Raw genomic sequence first — 17,106 nt, 5'->3', positions numbered from 1 at the left:
TGCTATTATGGAGGCATAGGATAAACTAAGAATTTGTCGTCTGAAAAATGGAGCTAGTTCGCCCAGTTCGCAGTATAGGCTTTCTACAGGCGTTGTCCTGTAAGCCCCTAGAATTATTCTTAATGCGGTGTTGTGTATAGTATCTAAGCATTTTAATATTGAAGGGCGAGCAGATGTGTATGCAATACATCCATAATCAATTTTCGATCGAATAAGGCTTCTGTATATTTTTAGCAGCATTAGACCATCAGATCGCCAAGACTTGTTTGCTAAGCATCTTAATAAATTTAAGCCCTTTTGGCAAGAAAGAGTTAGTGTTTTAATATGATTTTTCCACGACAGACGTTCGTAGAATATCATGCCCAGAAAATGTATGTGTGGAGTATAGCTTAGTTTCTGGTTGTATAGGAATATTGATGGTCGTTGCTGCTCTGGTATGTTTCTTTTTGAGAATAATATGCAATTTGTTTTGTTTGGGGAGACATTGTAGCCATACATTATAAACCAACGTTCGAAGGATGTTATGCACTGCTGAAGGCTTTGAGCCATGGTGCTAAGACATCTTCCCTTGATAAACACGATCATGTCATCTGCGTAAAGTCTGGCTACAACTGGTTTCTTTAAATCTTTTAAGACATCATTCATAGCAATTAAAAATAAAGTTGGGCTGAGAATTGATCCTTGTGGTGTGCCGTTTAATTGTTTCTTGGTTGATGATATTGTTCCAGAAATTCGGACTTGGAATTCTCTTCAAGATAAAAAATTGCGTATGAAATTTTTTATATTGCCTTTCAATCCCCAGTGATGTAGTTTATTTAGGATGATTTTATAGCATGTAGAATCAAAGGCTTTATTAATGTCAAAATAAATTGCTAGACATTTATCTTTAGTGGCAAATGCTTCGTGAATATGACTTTCTAGGTCAATAATGTTATCAAGTGTGCTTCTAGATGGTCGAAATCCGGATTGTTCGGGAATTAATAATTTGTGAGTTTCCAAAAACCATATTAGTCTCTTATTGATTATTTTTTCTAGCAATTTACTCATGGAGCAGGTTAGGGAGATTGGCCTGTAAGATTCAGGCAAGAGTGAAGATTTGTTAGATTTAAGCATGGGGATGATTGTTGCTTTCTTCCAGATTAAGGAGAAGTCACTATTATTCCACATGTGATTAAAGATATTAAGCAGGATTTGTTTCGCCGTTTCTGGGAGATTTTTTAGAAAAATAGAAGGGATGTCATCGGGACCAGAAGAACTGTCTTTTAGTGATGAGAGAGATTCCTCCATTTCTTCTTTTGTCAGTGGCTTGTTTAGAGAACCAAGGTTTTCCAGCTCTTTAAATTCCGTAGGGAGAGCAATGTTATCATTGGTTATATTTCTGTTTATGGAAAGCTTACGATAATAGTCTGCGAATGCTTCACCCATTTCCTTTGTTTGGTTTATTCGTTTGCCGTCATAATCTAATTCTTTAATGACATGGTAAGTTTTATTTCCATAAATACCTTGTATCTTCCTCCATGCCGATGATATTGTAGTGTTTCTGTTTATGCCTCCTACGAACTTCTTCCATGACCCTTTTTTACTTTTGTTGGTAATATATCTTGCTTTTGCCCTATGTTTTTTGTATTCAATTATACTTGTTGCGGTTTTCTCCCTCCTACATATATTTAGAGCAGATTTGCTGTTTTGTATTGCTTCGGCACATTCGTCATTCCACCAAGGCACAGGTTTAAATTTCTTGATATGTTTTGTTTTTCCTATTGAAAATTCAGCGGCTTTTATGATTATTTCGTTAAGTTGAGTGACTGCAGTATTTGCGTCCTTCCACTTATTAATTTTGTATACGTTATTCTCAATAATTTTTGAGAAAGAGCTCCAGTCGGCTTTCTTTATTTTCCATTTCTGATGGATACTATCTCCGTTTGATATTTTGTCTTTTATACTTGAATTCGTTAATTTTATGGGAAAGTGGTCACTGCCTAGTAAGTCATCCATAACTGTCCATTCAAGGTAAGGACTAATAGTTGGGCTACATAATGAAAGATCGATGCAAGAAGAATTGCCATTAGCTATATTGAATCTAGTATTGCTGCCATCATTCAGTAGACTTATGTTCATGGTGTTGAATATGTTTGATATAATTCGTCCCCTTCTGTCTGTTTTTTGAGAACCCCTGGAATAATTGTGGGCATTAAAATCTCCTAGAAAAATGAAAGGAGTTGGAAGTTGATTAACTAGAGATTCCAATTCATCCTCAATTAAATAATGGTCAGGAAGAATGTATATGTTGCAGATGGTGTAATTTAGTTGTGCTTTAATTTTTACGGCTATCGCTTCTAGGTTTGTATTTATTCTAAGTTGTGTTGCTTGTAGATTCTTTGAGACGTAAATGGTTACGCCGCCACTCGCATCTTGTACATTTCGGTTTTTAACGAATTCATTGTATCCCCTCATTTTGTGGACATTTTCGTCTCGGAAGTGAGTTTCTTGTAGACACAATATGTCCAGAGAATGGAGGGCTATGATATGCTGTAGCATATTTAAACGGGTATAGTACCCATTTAAGCTCCACTGGAGTAATGACTCGAATGTATTTATTGGGTATCTTGAGATGGATTTGAGATATCAGATTGGGTATCACTTAAATCTTGGGATTGCTTTAGTAATTTGCTTTTTAGCCTTGTGACACGAGTTTTTAGTTTCTTAGTGTTTGCGTAAGGATGAAGTTCTTCTAACATATCTATTAGTTTTGGAATATCTTCTGTGAAGTCTTCAGCAATGCTAAGAACATCCTTCGATCCGTATGTATTTTCTAGGAGCTGTTTAAGCTGATGGCTGTTGATTATGAAGGGAGGAGAATGGGAGTCGATATAGTTTATATTGAATTCAGTAAGTTCTATTTCTTGATCTGATGTATTAAATTTGGGTTTTTTGTTTTTCTGAACGACTGTTTGGGGAAGAGAGAAGGTAGAAGTATTGGGTGGCATTTGTTCTTCTGGAGTGGCTGGAGACATATCAGCTGTTCGTTTTGTTGCGGATGAAGTTGTTGAATTAGTAGTTTTGTCCGAGGTTGGAATATTTTCAGATTGAGCAGTGTGATCTGGATTTGTTACCAGATTGGATGTGATTAAATCAGCATTGGCGACTTTTACACAATTTTCTACTACTGAGGAACTTTTTCTACTACAGACAAACAGGAGTAATCCTAGTCGCGCGAAGAAGAAGAAGAAGAAGAGGAACTTTCGGGTAGAATATTAATTATTGTGTGGGAATTTAAGTCATTAGGAGATGTTTCATCAGGTTGAGATATTGACGAGATTGGAATATTATGTGTGGGTTGTGATGATTGTTGGGAATGTGGGATAATATTGCCCGAAGGGCATTGGGATGCAACATGACCCGATAATTTGCAGGTGAAGCAGCGTTGACTGTCTAGGGATAAAAAGATATGATATGATAAATTATCATGTGTTATTTCTAAGAATTCGGGTATGGTAATATTTGGGGAAGGAGCGATATACACCTGTCTTCTGAAGCTGAGTATGTGTTGGTATTCTGGATTTGATGCACCTATTCTAAGAAAATTTATTGGAGACACTAATTTTAATCCAATATTTTCCAGTAAGGTTACAAGAGTTTCGTGTGGGATCGTTGGGCTTACATTCGATAATACTAGTCTGTCTGCTGGTGAAATGAGACGTCTTGCTTTGATGATTTCATTATTGACAACAATTTGACCATGATTAGTTAAAAACTCATCAACCAGTGACTTATTGGTTAGATAAACACATATTCTGTTGTGTGAAATTCTGCTACAGAAAATGATGTTTATTGGTTTTACCAGAGGTCCCAATTGGAGAAGGTAATCTTGAAGTTTTGCTCCCTGAATGGAGCCGAAGATAAGTGCCTTGTGCCTATCCTTGTTAGGATACTTGTAGATATTTTTTGAGATAGTGCTTGCATAAGATGCGTTGGAGGTATTCATATTATTTAAATTATTAAAAATTCTTTATTTCGCTAGGCGAGTTTTTACTAGCTAATTACTTTTCAGTCGTGTGGATCTGATATCTAACCTTAATCAGCCTAACAAAAATCGTCTGGATGCAGTTAATATTAAAAATTTACTCACAGTTGCTGTTCTTCGTATTTTATGTCATTGCACTAGTAAAACTTAGCTATTAAAAGGCTTTTGTTTAGCGGTAATTTGTTTAAATCGACCGTAAATTATAAAACGTGCGTTTACAAACAGGTCTCACAAACCGGTCCCAAGTGTTTTTAATACTTCGTAATATGTAATTATAAATTAATCTAAGCACCATCTACACGATACTTGTGAAAGTATCCGAAGTAAGAAATTAATATTTCATTAATAGAACGTTAAAATGATTAGCAAAATCTTTAAAAAATCGATTACAATATTATTTTTTTTGCGTTGTAAATATTAAGCGATAACAACTAAATAATAAAATTAAAAATTACCAGTGAAAGTTGCATAAGTAATCCGCTAGGAGCGACACCAGCGAAGCTCAGAGCGACTTAACGTTCTCGAAAACGGAGTGGGACAAGTCGAACTGAACCAACTACAAGCACAACCAGATTGTCGATCTTTCGATGTATACGCGGTATATTAGGTACGAATGGATTATTATAAGTATTTTAGAAGTTTAAAACTTCTAAAAATCTTATAAGTTTAAAAGTATTTAAAACATTGTTTATTTTAAATCATTGTTAATTATCACCTTATATATTATTCTGAAGCTATTTATTTGTGGCATTTATGTAATAATTTATTATTCTAAATGGGAAAAAAGCCACAATTTAACTTAAACAATGATTGTACATTGTATATTTTTTTTTTGTTAAAAATGAACATATTCTACTTCGAATAACTCGAAAAGTACCTATCTCTTGACTTCTGATCGAATCTAGTATCATCAAAGAGTTCTTGTATGTATTTTGTCCATACATTCAGATTTCTTAATTTTTGTCTGTGATAATATTCTCCTGTTGTTCTCGCAGTTTGCTAGCTGTGTTGGACTTGAAAGACTAGCAAGCTGTTTATTTCACCTTTTTAAGCATGTTACCTATTATGTTTTTGTCCTAACAAATCTTTTTCTAAGAATCAGTATCATGTGATTTTAACCATTTTTTTGGCCTTTCATATTTCGGTTTCTATTTTGTCTCTGAATCTTGTACATTATTTTGTTGTTCTTTGATTTTCTTCTTTCTTCGATAAGTTGCAGTATATAGTGTCAGTTATCCAAATCTTTCTCTTCTCTTTCTTTTCTATTTCATGTTCTTCTCTGATCTTGTTAAAGGTTTTACATATATTTTATTACATACACCATTTTTTTCACTTTTATATAAGGTACTTCTATTTTTGCTAAGAATATTTTTTTCAATAGAATACTTACTTTTTGAGTTATTTGCGAAACACCGTCCAAAAATATGTTTTTTTTTTGTTAAAAATGAACATATTCACTCGCAAATAACTCGAAAAGTACCTACCTATTGACTTAGTAAAAAAAACTCTATAGAACAAAAGTTACTTAGAATAAATCATTTTATCCAATGCCGGACTTATTTTGAATGTATATTTTTCACCCTCGAGAAGGGGGTATTCCCCTCCACTTTTGTAAAATGGAGGGAATGTAGAACTGTAAACTTTTTCTTATATAATAATAGACAATTTCAACTGCCTATTCCCAAATTTTCATCCTTCCTTGATTTTTTTTGGGTCAGATTTTTCTTTGATCTGGCTATGTAGCAAATACAGAAAGACAAATAATTTATTAGTAATAATTTTACAAAAAAAAAACACAACCACAACTTTTGATACACTTAAAATCTACTTTTGTTGTATGTAAACGTCTGATGTGGAAGTGGAAACGTCAATAAAATAATTTTTTAAGTTATCTTTCATCCTTCCTTTAGTTTATTTTGGGTCAGCTTGTTCTTTGATCGGGCTATGTAGCAAATAAAGAAAGACAAATAATTTATTTTATTTAGAATAATAAATTATATAAATGCCACAAAGAAATAGCTTCAGAATAATATATTAGGTGATAATGAACAATGATTTAAAATAAACAATGTTTTAAATACTTGTAAAACTTATAAGATTTTTAGAAGTTTTAAACTTCTAAAATACTTTAATAATCCATTCGTATCTAATAGGGCTTTTCATCGATTGTCATTTGTTTCGAGCTTCTGTCATATTGTGTTATATAATCTGTGTATAATATTAATATACACGGATTATACGACATATGACAGAAGCTCGAAACAAAAGTACATCGAAAGATCAACAATCTGGTTGTGTTAAGTTCGGCTTGTCCCACTCCGTTTTCGGGAACATTAAGTCTCAGAGCGTATATCTTGATTTTTTTTAAATCTGCCATGGGAAACTGACATTTATTGGTTGTAATGACGCAAATTACACTCATCAATTTGTCTACTCGACAATTATCGCTTGATTACAGCGATTATTTCTTGACGATTTTAACTTCCAATCGTATAGTAAGATATTTGATCACGTGTTTAATTCTGTCCAATCAGATTAAAATTATACTGAGAATTATGTACTGTAGAAAATTACCGATAGAATTTTTTTAAGTAGATTGTTTCTGTTTAATGGCAACCAGGTTCCTAGTTTTGACAACTGTCACATTTAAGAAAATATCCATAATATACGTATTAAAAAATAATCTTACGAATATCACACGACAGTAAGAATAAATAAGAAAATAATGCTTCACTTTTACTCAAATTTGTTGTCATTGGGCAATAGCCACTCGAGCCCTGCGGGCTTTCCTGTCTATTGTCAGACAACAAATTTTCGAAAAACTGTCGCGCTATTTTCAATTTATTCTCACTCTCTTGTGATATTATACCCGATAATCGCATATAGTCTTCTTCTTCAAGTGCCGTCTCCTAACCGGAGGTTGGATATCATCATCACTACCTTTACTCTATCCACCGCTGCTCTAAAGAGTTCTATAGAACTGCATCTAAACCAGTCCCTTAAATTCTTTAACCATGACACTCTCCTTCTTCCTATACTCCTTCCGCCTCTTATCTTTCTCTGTATTATCAGTCTTAACATTTCATATCGCGGTCCCCTCATTACTTGTCCCAGATATAATCGCATATAGTAGAAATCGAAAATTGTACTGTCATGTTTTTAATTGTTAAATTTGACAACCACATACTACCAACAGCTTTGTTTATTTAATATGTCAGTTTGGCATTTCATATATTTGGAAAACATAGATTTCGTTATACAAGGAAACCCCAATTTTTTCAGTTTTTTACCTATCCTAGACACTGTGATTTGTTTGAAACTGACTGTACATCACGTGCATATTGTTTAAAATTTTTTTTTTACATGGGATTAGGTAAAATTTTAAAATTTGCACTTCCGCATTCTAGATAATGTACTAGAGTAAAATCTTCGTTATCGACCATCTCTTAAATTGACGGCTCTAATATCGGCCATTTTCAGAATGCCTAAAACCAATTAATGGAAATACGCGTACTATTATCGCGGCTCTTTCGGTGAACCTTTTTTAATTAGAAAAACGGAACTTTTTGAAGAAGGTTCCAATCCAATGCAGGAAAGAAAATTTACCAAAACGGAAATATCGGCGATTAACCGAGTAGTTTCAGTTATTTCTGTAAAGCTGGAAATAAAAATATTCACCCGTCTGGAATTCTAATTAAAGAAAAAGCATTGAAAGCAGTCTGAATTTAAAAATAGATATCAATTTTTAATGCTTCCAATGGATGATTAGAAAAAAATTGTCAAAGACACAACATGTGTTTTAAAGCAATTTGTGGTGAGTCGGCTAATGTTCATCTGGACAGTGTTGACGCTTAAAGACAAACGCTATAAATAAAAACTTAGTCACCAAAAGATGTTTACAATAGCAAAATTGCATGCGCACTGCATAGGCGTAACCAGGGGGTTTTGGGGGTTATAACCCCCCCCCATCGGGATGTACTTTGAGCTCTATACGCTTAACACCATACCCTTCAGAGACCTTCCAGTAGTTGCAACCCCCTCCCTTTCAGGTAGTTGTAACATCCCTTAGGATCATCCTGGTTACCCCTATGGCGCACTGTAACCTTTATCTTATATACATGGGACCGTGGAAGTTGCGCAAAGCGACACCTATTTCTACGCTCTGTACTTTTATTCGCACTTTTAATTGTATTGACCAATTACGTTAGTCCTGGTTGCTGGATAATTGTCAAGGCCATAGCCCAAAAAAATAATAAGAAGAAAAAATAAGATTCAGGTTATGTGATGAAAACGTAAACAATTGTATGTAGTAAATAAAATTAGTTAATAAAATGCAGTACTGCAAGCAAAATACAATTAATTAAATTTACCTTTATATAATAACTGCATATCATATCAATATTGTGGAGCAACATATAATTTTTCTCCTTCAATGACAGAAGATATGATATGTACGTCAATTTGACAATTTCAATTGACAATATGAATTATTTAAGAAAGTTGCAATGTTTCTCCGCTATTCGCGCACGATCGTTTCACGTATCCCTTCCAAGTACTTGCACACCGCGAATATAGAATATATTTAATAGAATTAAAGTGTACAAGCGACTATGAGAGGAATTAAATCACCCTTTAGACAGAATAGCTGACAGTCAAAGTTAGAAATACAACTGCAATTTTAAGATCGGACAAGAATAGGGCCAATTTCTTAATAAAAGGACAAGAAGAAGAAAAACAAATCTAAGAGAAAATACTGATGATTTTAACAATATTTTGGTTTCACGCTGTCAAAATAGTTGAAAAAAAGAGTAAATTAAATTTATTAAATATAAGATAATAGTTCTTTATACAAAGTATCCATTAACCTTCCGTGACTAACATTGGGTCTGTGAGACGGACCACTTACGAGTTTTTACGATTATATCCAAATTGTTCGTTACGTATCTTCGCCGCCATCAGTAGCTGACTGAGTCAGGTGCCTGTTTTTAGTGTTGAAGTTTGAGTATTTGGTGTCAAGTGGTTACGCATTTATCGACAATTTTATATAAAATTTTTTCTCAGAGACGGATGTTGGATCTGACATATTCGATGAAAAAAATATTTATATTAACGAAACAACATGCGAACAAGTGCTGATAATTTAGTAACCCAATTGACAGAAGTAAAAGGTGAAGCTAGGTACAAAAAAACGGCAGTGGAAAAATTGAGCTTGTTTTTCACGAATGAGATTTTGTATAATTCGCACCCTCAGTGCAAGACTGCAGTAACTCAAAATTTTATGAAAATGAAGTAATCATGGAATTCGATTGTAAACATGCATATCTATCCCCTGTAAAACTTTAGTAACTTTCAAATGCTTAGGCCCAGTTTTTCAGTGACAGGTTAAAATTTTGGTTAGCTAACCTAGTTTAAATTTTAACCAATATTTTAACCCTCCTAGCGTTTTTCAGTGGTTTAAACCAAGTTTACAAAATCTCAGTTAGCTAACCACTTTTTTTCTTCTGTTGGCAGCAGTAACTGTACTTGCGCATGTGCAATTCGAGAAATATTGATCAATTTGACAGAAAAATAAATAAAAAAACAATTTCATAACCAAATTTATAAAAATGATTAATTCAGTATTAAGTTCGGAATCTTTATTTAGTTCATAACGTCTACCTCGGTTTCATAACAGAAGGTACCATTACAATAATTTTAATATACTATTACTGGGACGATTTAGACTTTTTTGCCGATCTCGTTTGTCAAAGATCACGGTGTTATCACTATTGGAACAGATTGACCAGGAAATAAGAAGTCAAACTGTTAAATAATGATTTTGCTGTATAGACAAATATATAATTATTATCTGTTTAAAATATTACTAGGAATCATGCATTAAATCCTGTTACTGTATGTGTACACATAGGTACCTACCTGTTACAGTTATAATATATTTAAATATATTTCCATATAATTCCTTCCTATATAATAACGATAATAATTTATACTTTCGATAATAATACATACATATTACCTAATTTCTTTATAATAATAGGGAGGAATTTTAGAATACTTCTCGCGATAAAAACAAAATAAAAATAACATAACCCAACTAACCTCTTCTGTCAGGCAATACTCAAAATAAACACAATTTCACATAATTTGACCCTAATGTATTCACTGCACTCATGCGCAGGCGTTAACCACAAAATTCGGAGTTAAACCATCTAACGAGGATCGGTTAAAATCTTGGTTAACTTAAACGGGTTTAAGTTCTAACCTGGTACTGGAAAACTGATTAATCATGAATATTTCGGTGACCGAAAAATAAATAGGTTAACCCAGCACTGAACAACCGGCCCTTAATGGGCTAAATATTACAACAACATTTTAACTATTTTGCGTTTTTGAACATAAGTTCCGTGCAAAACTGTTGTAACTCTAACGTAACAGAGTTAAAACAGTTTTGCACGGAATATTGCAACGGATTCGATAACAAGCAATAACAAGCAATGAAAAAAGTAAGATATTTGTTATTTTAATATCTATATCTGTGGTGTTTAATTTTAATGTACAGCGCGTCTACGTAATCCATTAACGGCTGAGACAATAAACAAAGATTTTCGAGACCAATCTATTCATGTAAATTTTATGTCCTTTGTGTGATATTATATTTATTTTCCATAAGATGTGTGCGATGTCATTTGACCATTTATTTGTTAGATTGAATTAAAACCACATAAATTAAGACTAATTATTTACGACCAAAAAGTATTTTTTCTCATGAATGGAAAAACAGTTATCTTAAAACTTGTGTATTGACAATACTGAGACGTCAAAAATATCTATTCTCAGAAAACTTGCCAAAGAACAGTCAAAAATTCAAATGACTTAAAAGAAAGATTTGGTATACTTATGCCATTCGGGTATGATACCAGAAGCCCACCATAGTTTTTATAAAAATATTTTGGCACAAGATGATGTACGAGAAGAGGACAACAACTACAGTAAAACCTGTCAGCAACGGACACTAAAAATGAAAGAACTATTGGCCGATATAGAAAGGTGGCCGGTATTGCCAGTTTTTGTAGTCTAGATATGCATAATTGGTTTGGGAAATTTTTAAACTGGACGTTAGTACAGGTGGCCGATGTTGGTAGGTGGCCTTAGTAAATTAAAAATGGGTATCAATCTTGTTTAATTTCACTCATTCAAGGAGTAAACACAACCCTACACTTGAAAGTGTGTCAATGGAAACATGTTCTTATGTCGGTCTCTGGGACGAATGTTAGCTTTAATGTTCAGCAAACCTATGTTAGTTGCGGACGGTTAATAAAAATATAGTCGATGACAATTATTTTCAATATTTTAGACCTTATAGATTGGATAATATTACGAGGTACTATCTAACCTGATTATTGTTTACGTGAAACTCTAAATATCTATTATACAGAGTGTCAATTTGAAAAGTTGTCACCCTCTATAATTTGGTCCCCACAGAATATATAAAAATATGCAAATAATGTCAAATTAATTTGTAAGGGGGACATTTTGTAGACCAGTTTTCAACTAAATTTCGGCTTCCGCTAGACCCTCTACCGAAGGCCGAAACTACCCCCAAAATATTTAATGGGGTTGAGTAATACCTCATTTTAAAGGTCGTTTAAGTACCTTTTTAAAAATACCACATACATTATAATTATTATTTCTTTTCAGTACTTTTGAAGAAATCTTTGACTTAACACTCTAAAAAATTTTAGGAGTTGTGAACTCAATAGTAACTAGTTTTACTTGATTTTTTCAAAAATACTCCAAAAAATACTTAAAAATACTTTGATACTTAAAAACAATTAAATTTAGAAATTAATACTCCAAAAAAATTTTGGACTTCCGAACTCGGCATTTAAAAAAATAAGTTTTAAAAAGCAATATAATGTATGTGGTATTTTTGAAAAGGTAGTTGAAAGACCTTTAAAATTAATAAGGTATCACTCAGCCCACCTTTCCATTAATATTCTGGGCTAATTAGCAAAATTCATGGAAAAGTTATTTACCAGCAATTTTATTGCTGGAATCGAATTATAAGATCCTCCATAATAATAATATAGGTATGCAAAGTCCGCAGATAGTGTGCTACTTTTTTATAAACAAAATGGCGCCGACAAATCGTATTTTTTTCAATTATTGCTCTATAACTCCGAAGATTTTAACTTTACAACAAAAACACCCAAATGAAAATTCGCCGAAATTAAATTCTGCATAGAGATATTTTTTTTACGATTTGCTACGACGAAAATTTTCCTCAGAAAATGCGGGTTTTCCTAACAAAAACTCTAATTTTCAAATAAAGATTTAGGTAAGTAATTATTAATCAATAATTAAATAACTTAGTAACATAAAAGCTTTCTTGGTATAGATTGTAATTCCAGAAGCCGGTGAAAATTAAACGAATATTTTAGCAACAATTCAATTGTTAATTAACAATTTATGATCGCAATAAAAACCAAAATAATCATGATACATTGATCAAACTTATAAAGATTATGAAGATGAGATGCTTATTTAATATTTTATCGACAAAATATAAATTTTTCTTTTTTTTTGCATAATCTTTAAATTTTGAAAAAAAAATAGTTATAATACGCTGGTATAATTAGTAAAGTACAAAGAAAGTTTATTTACCAGCAATTTTATTGCTGGAATCGACTTATAAGATCCTATATATTATTAATATAGGTATGCAAAGTCCGCAGATAGTGTGCTACTTTTTTTATAAACAAAATGGCGCTGACAAATCGTATTTTTTTCAATTATTGCTCTATAACTCCGAAGATTTTAACTTTACACCAAAAACACTCAAATAAAAATTCACCCCAATTTAATTCTACATAGAGGCATGTTTTCCCGATTTGCTCCGACGAAAATTTTCCTCGAAAAATGTGGGGTTTCCCAACAAAATCTCGAATTTTCAAATAATTTTTTTGGGCCAGTAATTATTTATTAATAATTATATAGCTTAGTGAAATAAAAGCTTTCTTGGTATAGATTATAAATTCAGAAGCCGTTGAAAACGAAACGAATATTTTAGCAACAATTCAATTGTTAATTAACAATTTACACTCGCAATAACAACCAAAATAATCATGAGACATTGATCAAACTTAGAAAAATTATAAAGGTGTGATGCCTATTTACATAATATTTTGTCGACAAAATATAAATTTTTCATTTTTTTGCATAATCATTAAATGTTTAAAAAAAATTGTTATAAACAAATTAACATTTCTCGGAAATTGTTTATTATATTCTAATTTTAAAAAATACTTAAAATGCGTATTTCATAGGTCTTGAAAATGAATGCTTTAAAAAAATTTTCCAACCATTTGCAAAAAAGTTATGAAACAGCAAAATAAATATACGATATCTCCGTTGTTTATAATTTATTTTAATTGTTTCAAAGCTTAAAAGTGAGTCTATGGTACAATCTAATTACTCACAAAGAATGTCAAAAATTAGTGCAATGGTTATATTTTAATCAAAGGTTAAATTACTTTTTTTTTGTAATTTTTAGCGCAAAAGTAGGCCTGATACAGAGTCGGAGCTAAAATGTTCACTCGAAGCGACTGACACGCAGCATACATTATTTATTAAAAGTGTACATCGCGCAGCTGCCGATCGTCGCTCCGAGTGAAAATTTTATCTACAGTACTGTATTATTCTACTTTCGCGCGTGTAAATTACAAAAAAATATATTTATAATCTTTAATTAAAATATAACCATTAAACTTATAATTGATGTTTTTTTGAAAGTAATTAGCTTGTACTTTAAACTCACTTCTACGCTTTTAAGGAATTAAAAAAAATTGTAAACACCGTAGTAATCGTATGTTTACTTTGCTGTTTCATAACTTTTTTGCAAATGGTTGCAAAAAAGTTTTAAAGCATTCATTTTCAAGATATTTGAAATGCGCATTTTAGCTATTTTTTAAAATTATAATATAATAAAAACTTTCTGAGAACCGTTAATTTGTTTATAACTATTTTTTTTAAACATTTAAAGATTATGCAAAAAAATTAAAAATTAATATTTTCTCGAGAAAATGTTAAATAGGCATCTCATTTTTATAAGATTTTAAAGTTTGATCAGTGTATCATAATTATTTTGGTTATTATTGCGACCGTAAATTATTAATTAACAACTGAATTGTTGCTAAAATATTCGTTCAATCTTCACCAGATTCTGGAACTATAATCTAAACCAAGAAGGCTTTTAAGTTGCCAAATTATTTCATTATTGGTAGATAATGACTTATCTAAAACTTTATTTGAGAATTAAAAATTTTGTTGGGAAAACCTGCATTTTTCAAAGAAAATTTTCGTCGGATCAGACCTGGAAAAACACGTCTCTATTCATAATTTAATCATGGTGAATTTTTATTTGGGTGTTTTTGTTGTAAAGTTAAAATGTTTGGAGTTATAGAGCAATAATTGAAAAAAAAACACGATTTTCGTGCGCCATTTTGTTAGCACACTATCTGAGGACTTTGCATACCTATATTATTAATATATAGGATCTTATAATTCGATTCCAGCAATAAAATTGCTGGTAAACAACTTTTCCCAAAAATGGCTTAGGTATTCTCCGACAATCAGCCAAGACTATAAAGATTTTGACATTTTTTGCACATTTTTATATTTTCTATAGGGAGGAAATTATAGGGATTTTCGGAGTTCTGAACTCGATACTTAATGTAATGTAATTGAAAACTGGTCTACAAAATGCCCCCCTCACAAATAAATTTGACGTGTTTTTAAATATATTTTTAGATTTTCTATAGTGAACAAGTTATGGAGGGCGACACCTTTTCAAATTGACACCCTGTATATTTCTTTTGTATCTATATGTAATGTGTTTATTATAAATCCACTAACCTTGGAAGTCCCACTGTCCTTTAGCTTGAGGTCGCCTTCCAGTAAAAGATGGCGTTTTCGTTCCCCGGGACAGTTTAACATCGGTCTTGTCAGATCGAGTTGCGTCAAGGATTTTTCTTTCTTAAGGAGCTTGTCGATGTCGTCGTCTTTCGATTCCTGTAACATTTATTAACAGATTAGAAGAAGTTCGTTAGAAGAATTCTTTTGTTAAAAGAATTAAGTAAAGTAATAAAAAAAATACAAAAAAAGATCGCGAGGTAATATATTGTGATGTGTTGAATGGTTGAGTAACGGTACAAATAGCCCGATCAAAGAACACGCAACTTTACGAAAACCTCCAAAAAATAAAGGAAGGATGAAAGTTTGGGAATAGGTAGTTAAAATTGTCTATTATTATATAAAAAAAGTTTACAATTCTACATCCCCTTCAATTTACAAAAATTGGGAAATACGGGGTGAAAAATATTTTCTCGGGGGCAAAAAAATATACATTCAAAATATTCCCGGAATTGGATAAAATCACTAATTCTAAGCAACTTTTGTTCTATAGAGTTTTTCCCTAAGTAGATACTTTTCGAGTTATTTGCGAGTGAATATGTTCATTTTTATAAAAAAAAACATGTTTTTCCACCGTTTTTCGCAAATAAATAAAAAGTAAGTATTTTATCGGAAAAAATATTCTCAGCAAAAATATAGCTCATAGAAAAGTAAAAGAAAACGGTGTACATATGAAGTCTGTAGACCCAGTAGAGGCAGAGTTGTAGCTAATGAAATATAGGTTCTTCTTCTTCAAATTCCAAATCGAATATTTCAACGTGAAATAACCAAAAAACAGGGCAATTTATAGGCAAACCCCATTATAATTTTTTAAAGGGTTTAAAAAAATGTTTATTTAAAAAAAAACTTCTAATATTAAAAGTAAGTAAGTTACGCTCAAAATATTGTTGGCCCCTTTTATTTGTTGGTAAAAAATTGCGAAAATCCCCCCTAATTATCTTCCCAAATATAAGAGATCCTGTTTACAGAAAAATAAAAAGTTTACAAAACAATACCTTGTTGCATAGTCCTTAGTTCCGTATGGTTGATCTCTAAAGTCCAAGGCACTGTTATACTGCACAACAGTCACATTACAAAAAATATAAAAAAAATGAATAACCAATTTCAATTTCGTTGCAAAACGAAAACACAGCCGAACCATATTCTAGTCCAATCAGAGAGTGCTGCAAGCACCCCTACCGGTTTCGAAACTTATTAGTCTCTCATCAGGAGGCACATATGCTGCTCTCCCCGATCCAACCAAAACAAACCCCAGCGTGCAGTCCCGGATTGCAACGAACGAAATGGCATAGATGCCCTAGCGGCAACTGCTAGCAAAAAGACTAAGTTTTCACTCTAATGGCATATAAAACAACATAATGCTATTCTACACCCCACCAGAATGAAAACAATGGGAACCTTCTCTGGTTACACCTCCGAGGCTTCTACAATTTGCAAGCCATACGGATGCTGAGACTAAGGAAGATGAGGGAATTCTACAATTTACAATTCACGTCCCATCTGCTCAGCGCGGTAAAGTTCCAACGAGAATGGTTCCCTTCATACTCCACACAGAGTAAATGTAAATCAAAAATTAATAACCATTTTCAATTTCGTTGCAAAACGAAAACACAGCCGAACCATATTCTAGTCCAATACGTATGGCTTGCAAATTGTAGAAGCCTCGGAGGTGTAACCAGAGAAGGTTCCCATTGTTTTCATTCTGGTGGGGTGTAGAATAGCATTGTGTTGTTTTATATGCCATTAGAGTGAAAACTTAGTCTTTTTGCTAGCAGTTGCCGCTAGGGCATCTAAGCCATTTCGTTCGTTGCAATCCGGGACTTCACGCTGGGGTTTGTTTTTGGTTGGATCGGGGAGAGCAGCATATGTGCCTCCTGATGAGAGACTAATAAGTTTCGAAACCGGTAGGGGTGCTTGCAGCACTCTCTGATTGGACTAGAATATGGTTCGGCTGTGTTTTCGTTTTGCAACGAAATTGAAAATGGTTATTCATTTTTGATTTACATTTACTCTGTGTGGAGTATGAAGGGAACCATTCTCGTTGGAACTTTACCGCGCTGAGCAGATGGGACGTGAAGTGTAAATTGTAGAATTCCCTCATCTTCCTTAGT

The 17,106-nt window shown here is 32.5% G+C and overlaps 1 protein-coding gene across 1 annotated transcript in view; it reads right to left on the bottom strand.

Moving 5' to 3' along the window:
• Positions 1-17,106, bottom strand: part of LOC114334762 (pleckstrin homology domain-containing family G member 5) — a 1,826,648-nt gene that overhangs the window by 296,543 nt on the left and 1,512,999 nt on the right. The window contains exon 16 of the mRNA XM_050649705.1: positions 14,939-15,094. Within this exon, the coding sequence (XP_050505662.1) occupies positions 14,939-15,094 (156 nt within the window). The remainder of the gene's footprint in view (positions 1-14,938; positions 15,095-17,106) is intronic.

This window comes from Diabrotica virgifera, chromosome 4 (genome assembly GCF_917563875.1).
Source record: "Diabrotica virgifera virgifera chromosome 4, PGI_DIABVI_V3a".
In the NCBI taxonomy this organism is placed as follows: domain Eukaryota; kingdom Metazoa; phylum Arthropoda; class Insecta; order Coleoptera; family Chrysomelidae; genus Diabrotica; species Diabrotica virgifera.
Note: the sequence above shows the minus strand (reverse complement) of the source record. Positions and strands in the feature narration are given on the sequence as shown.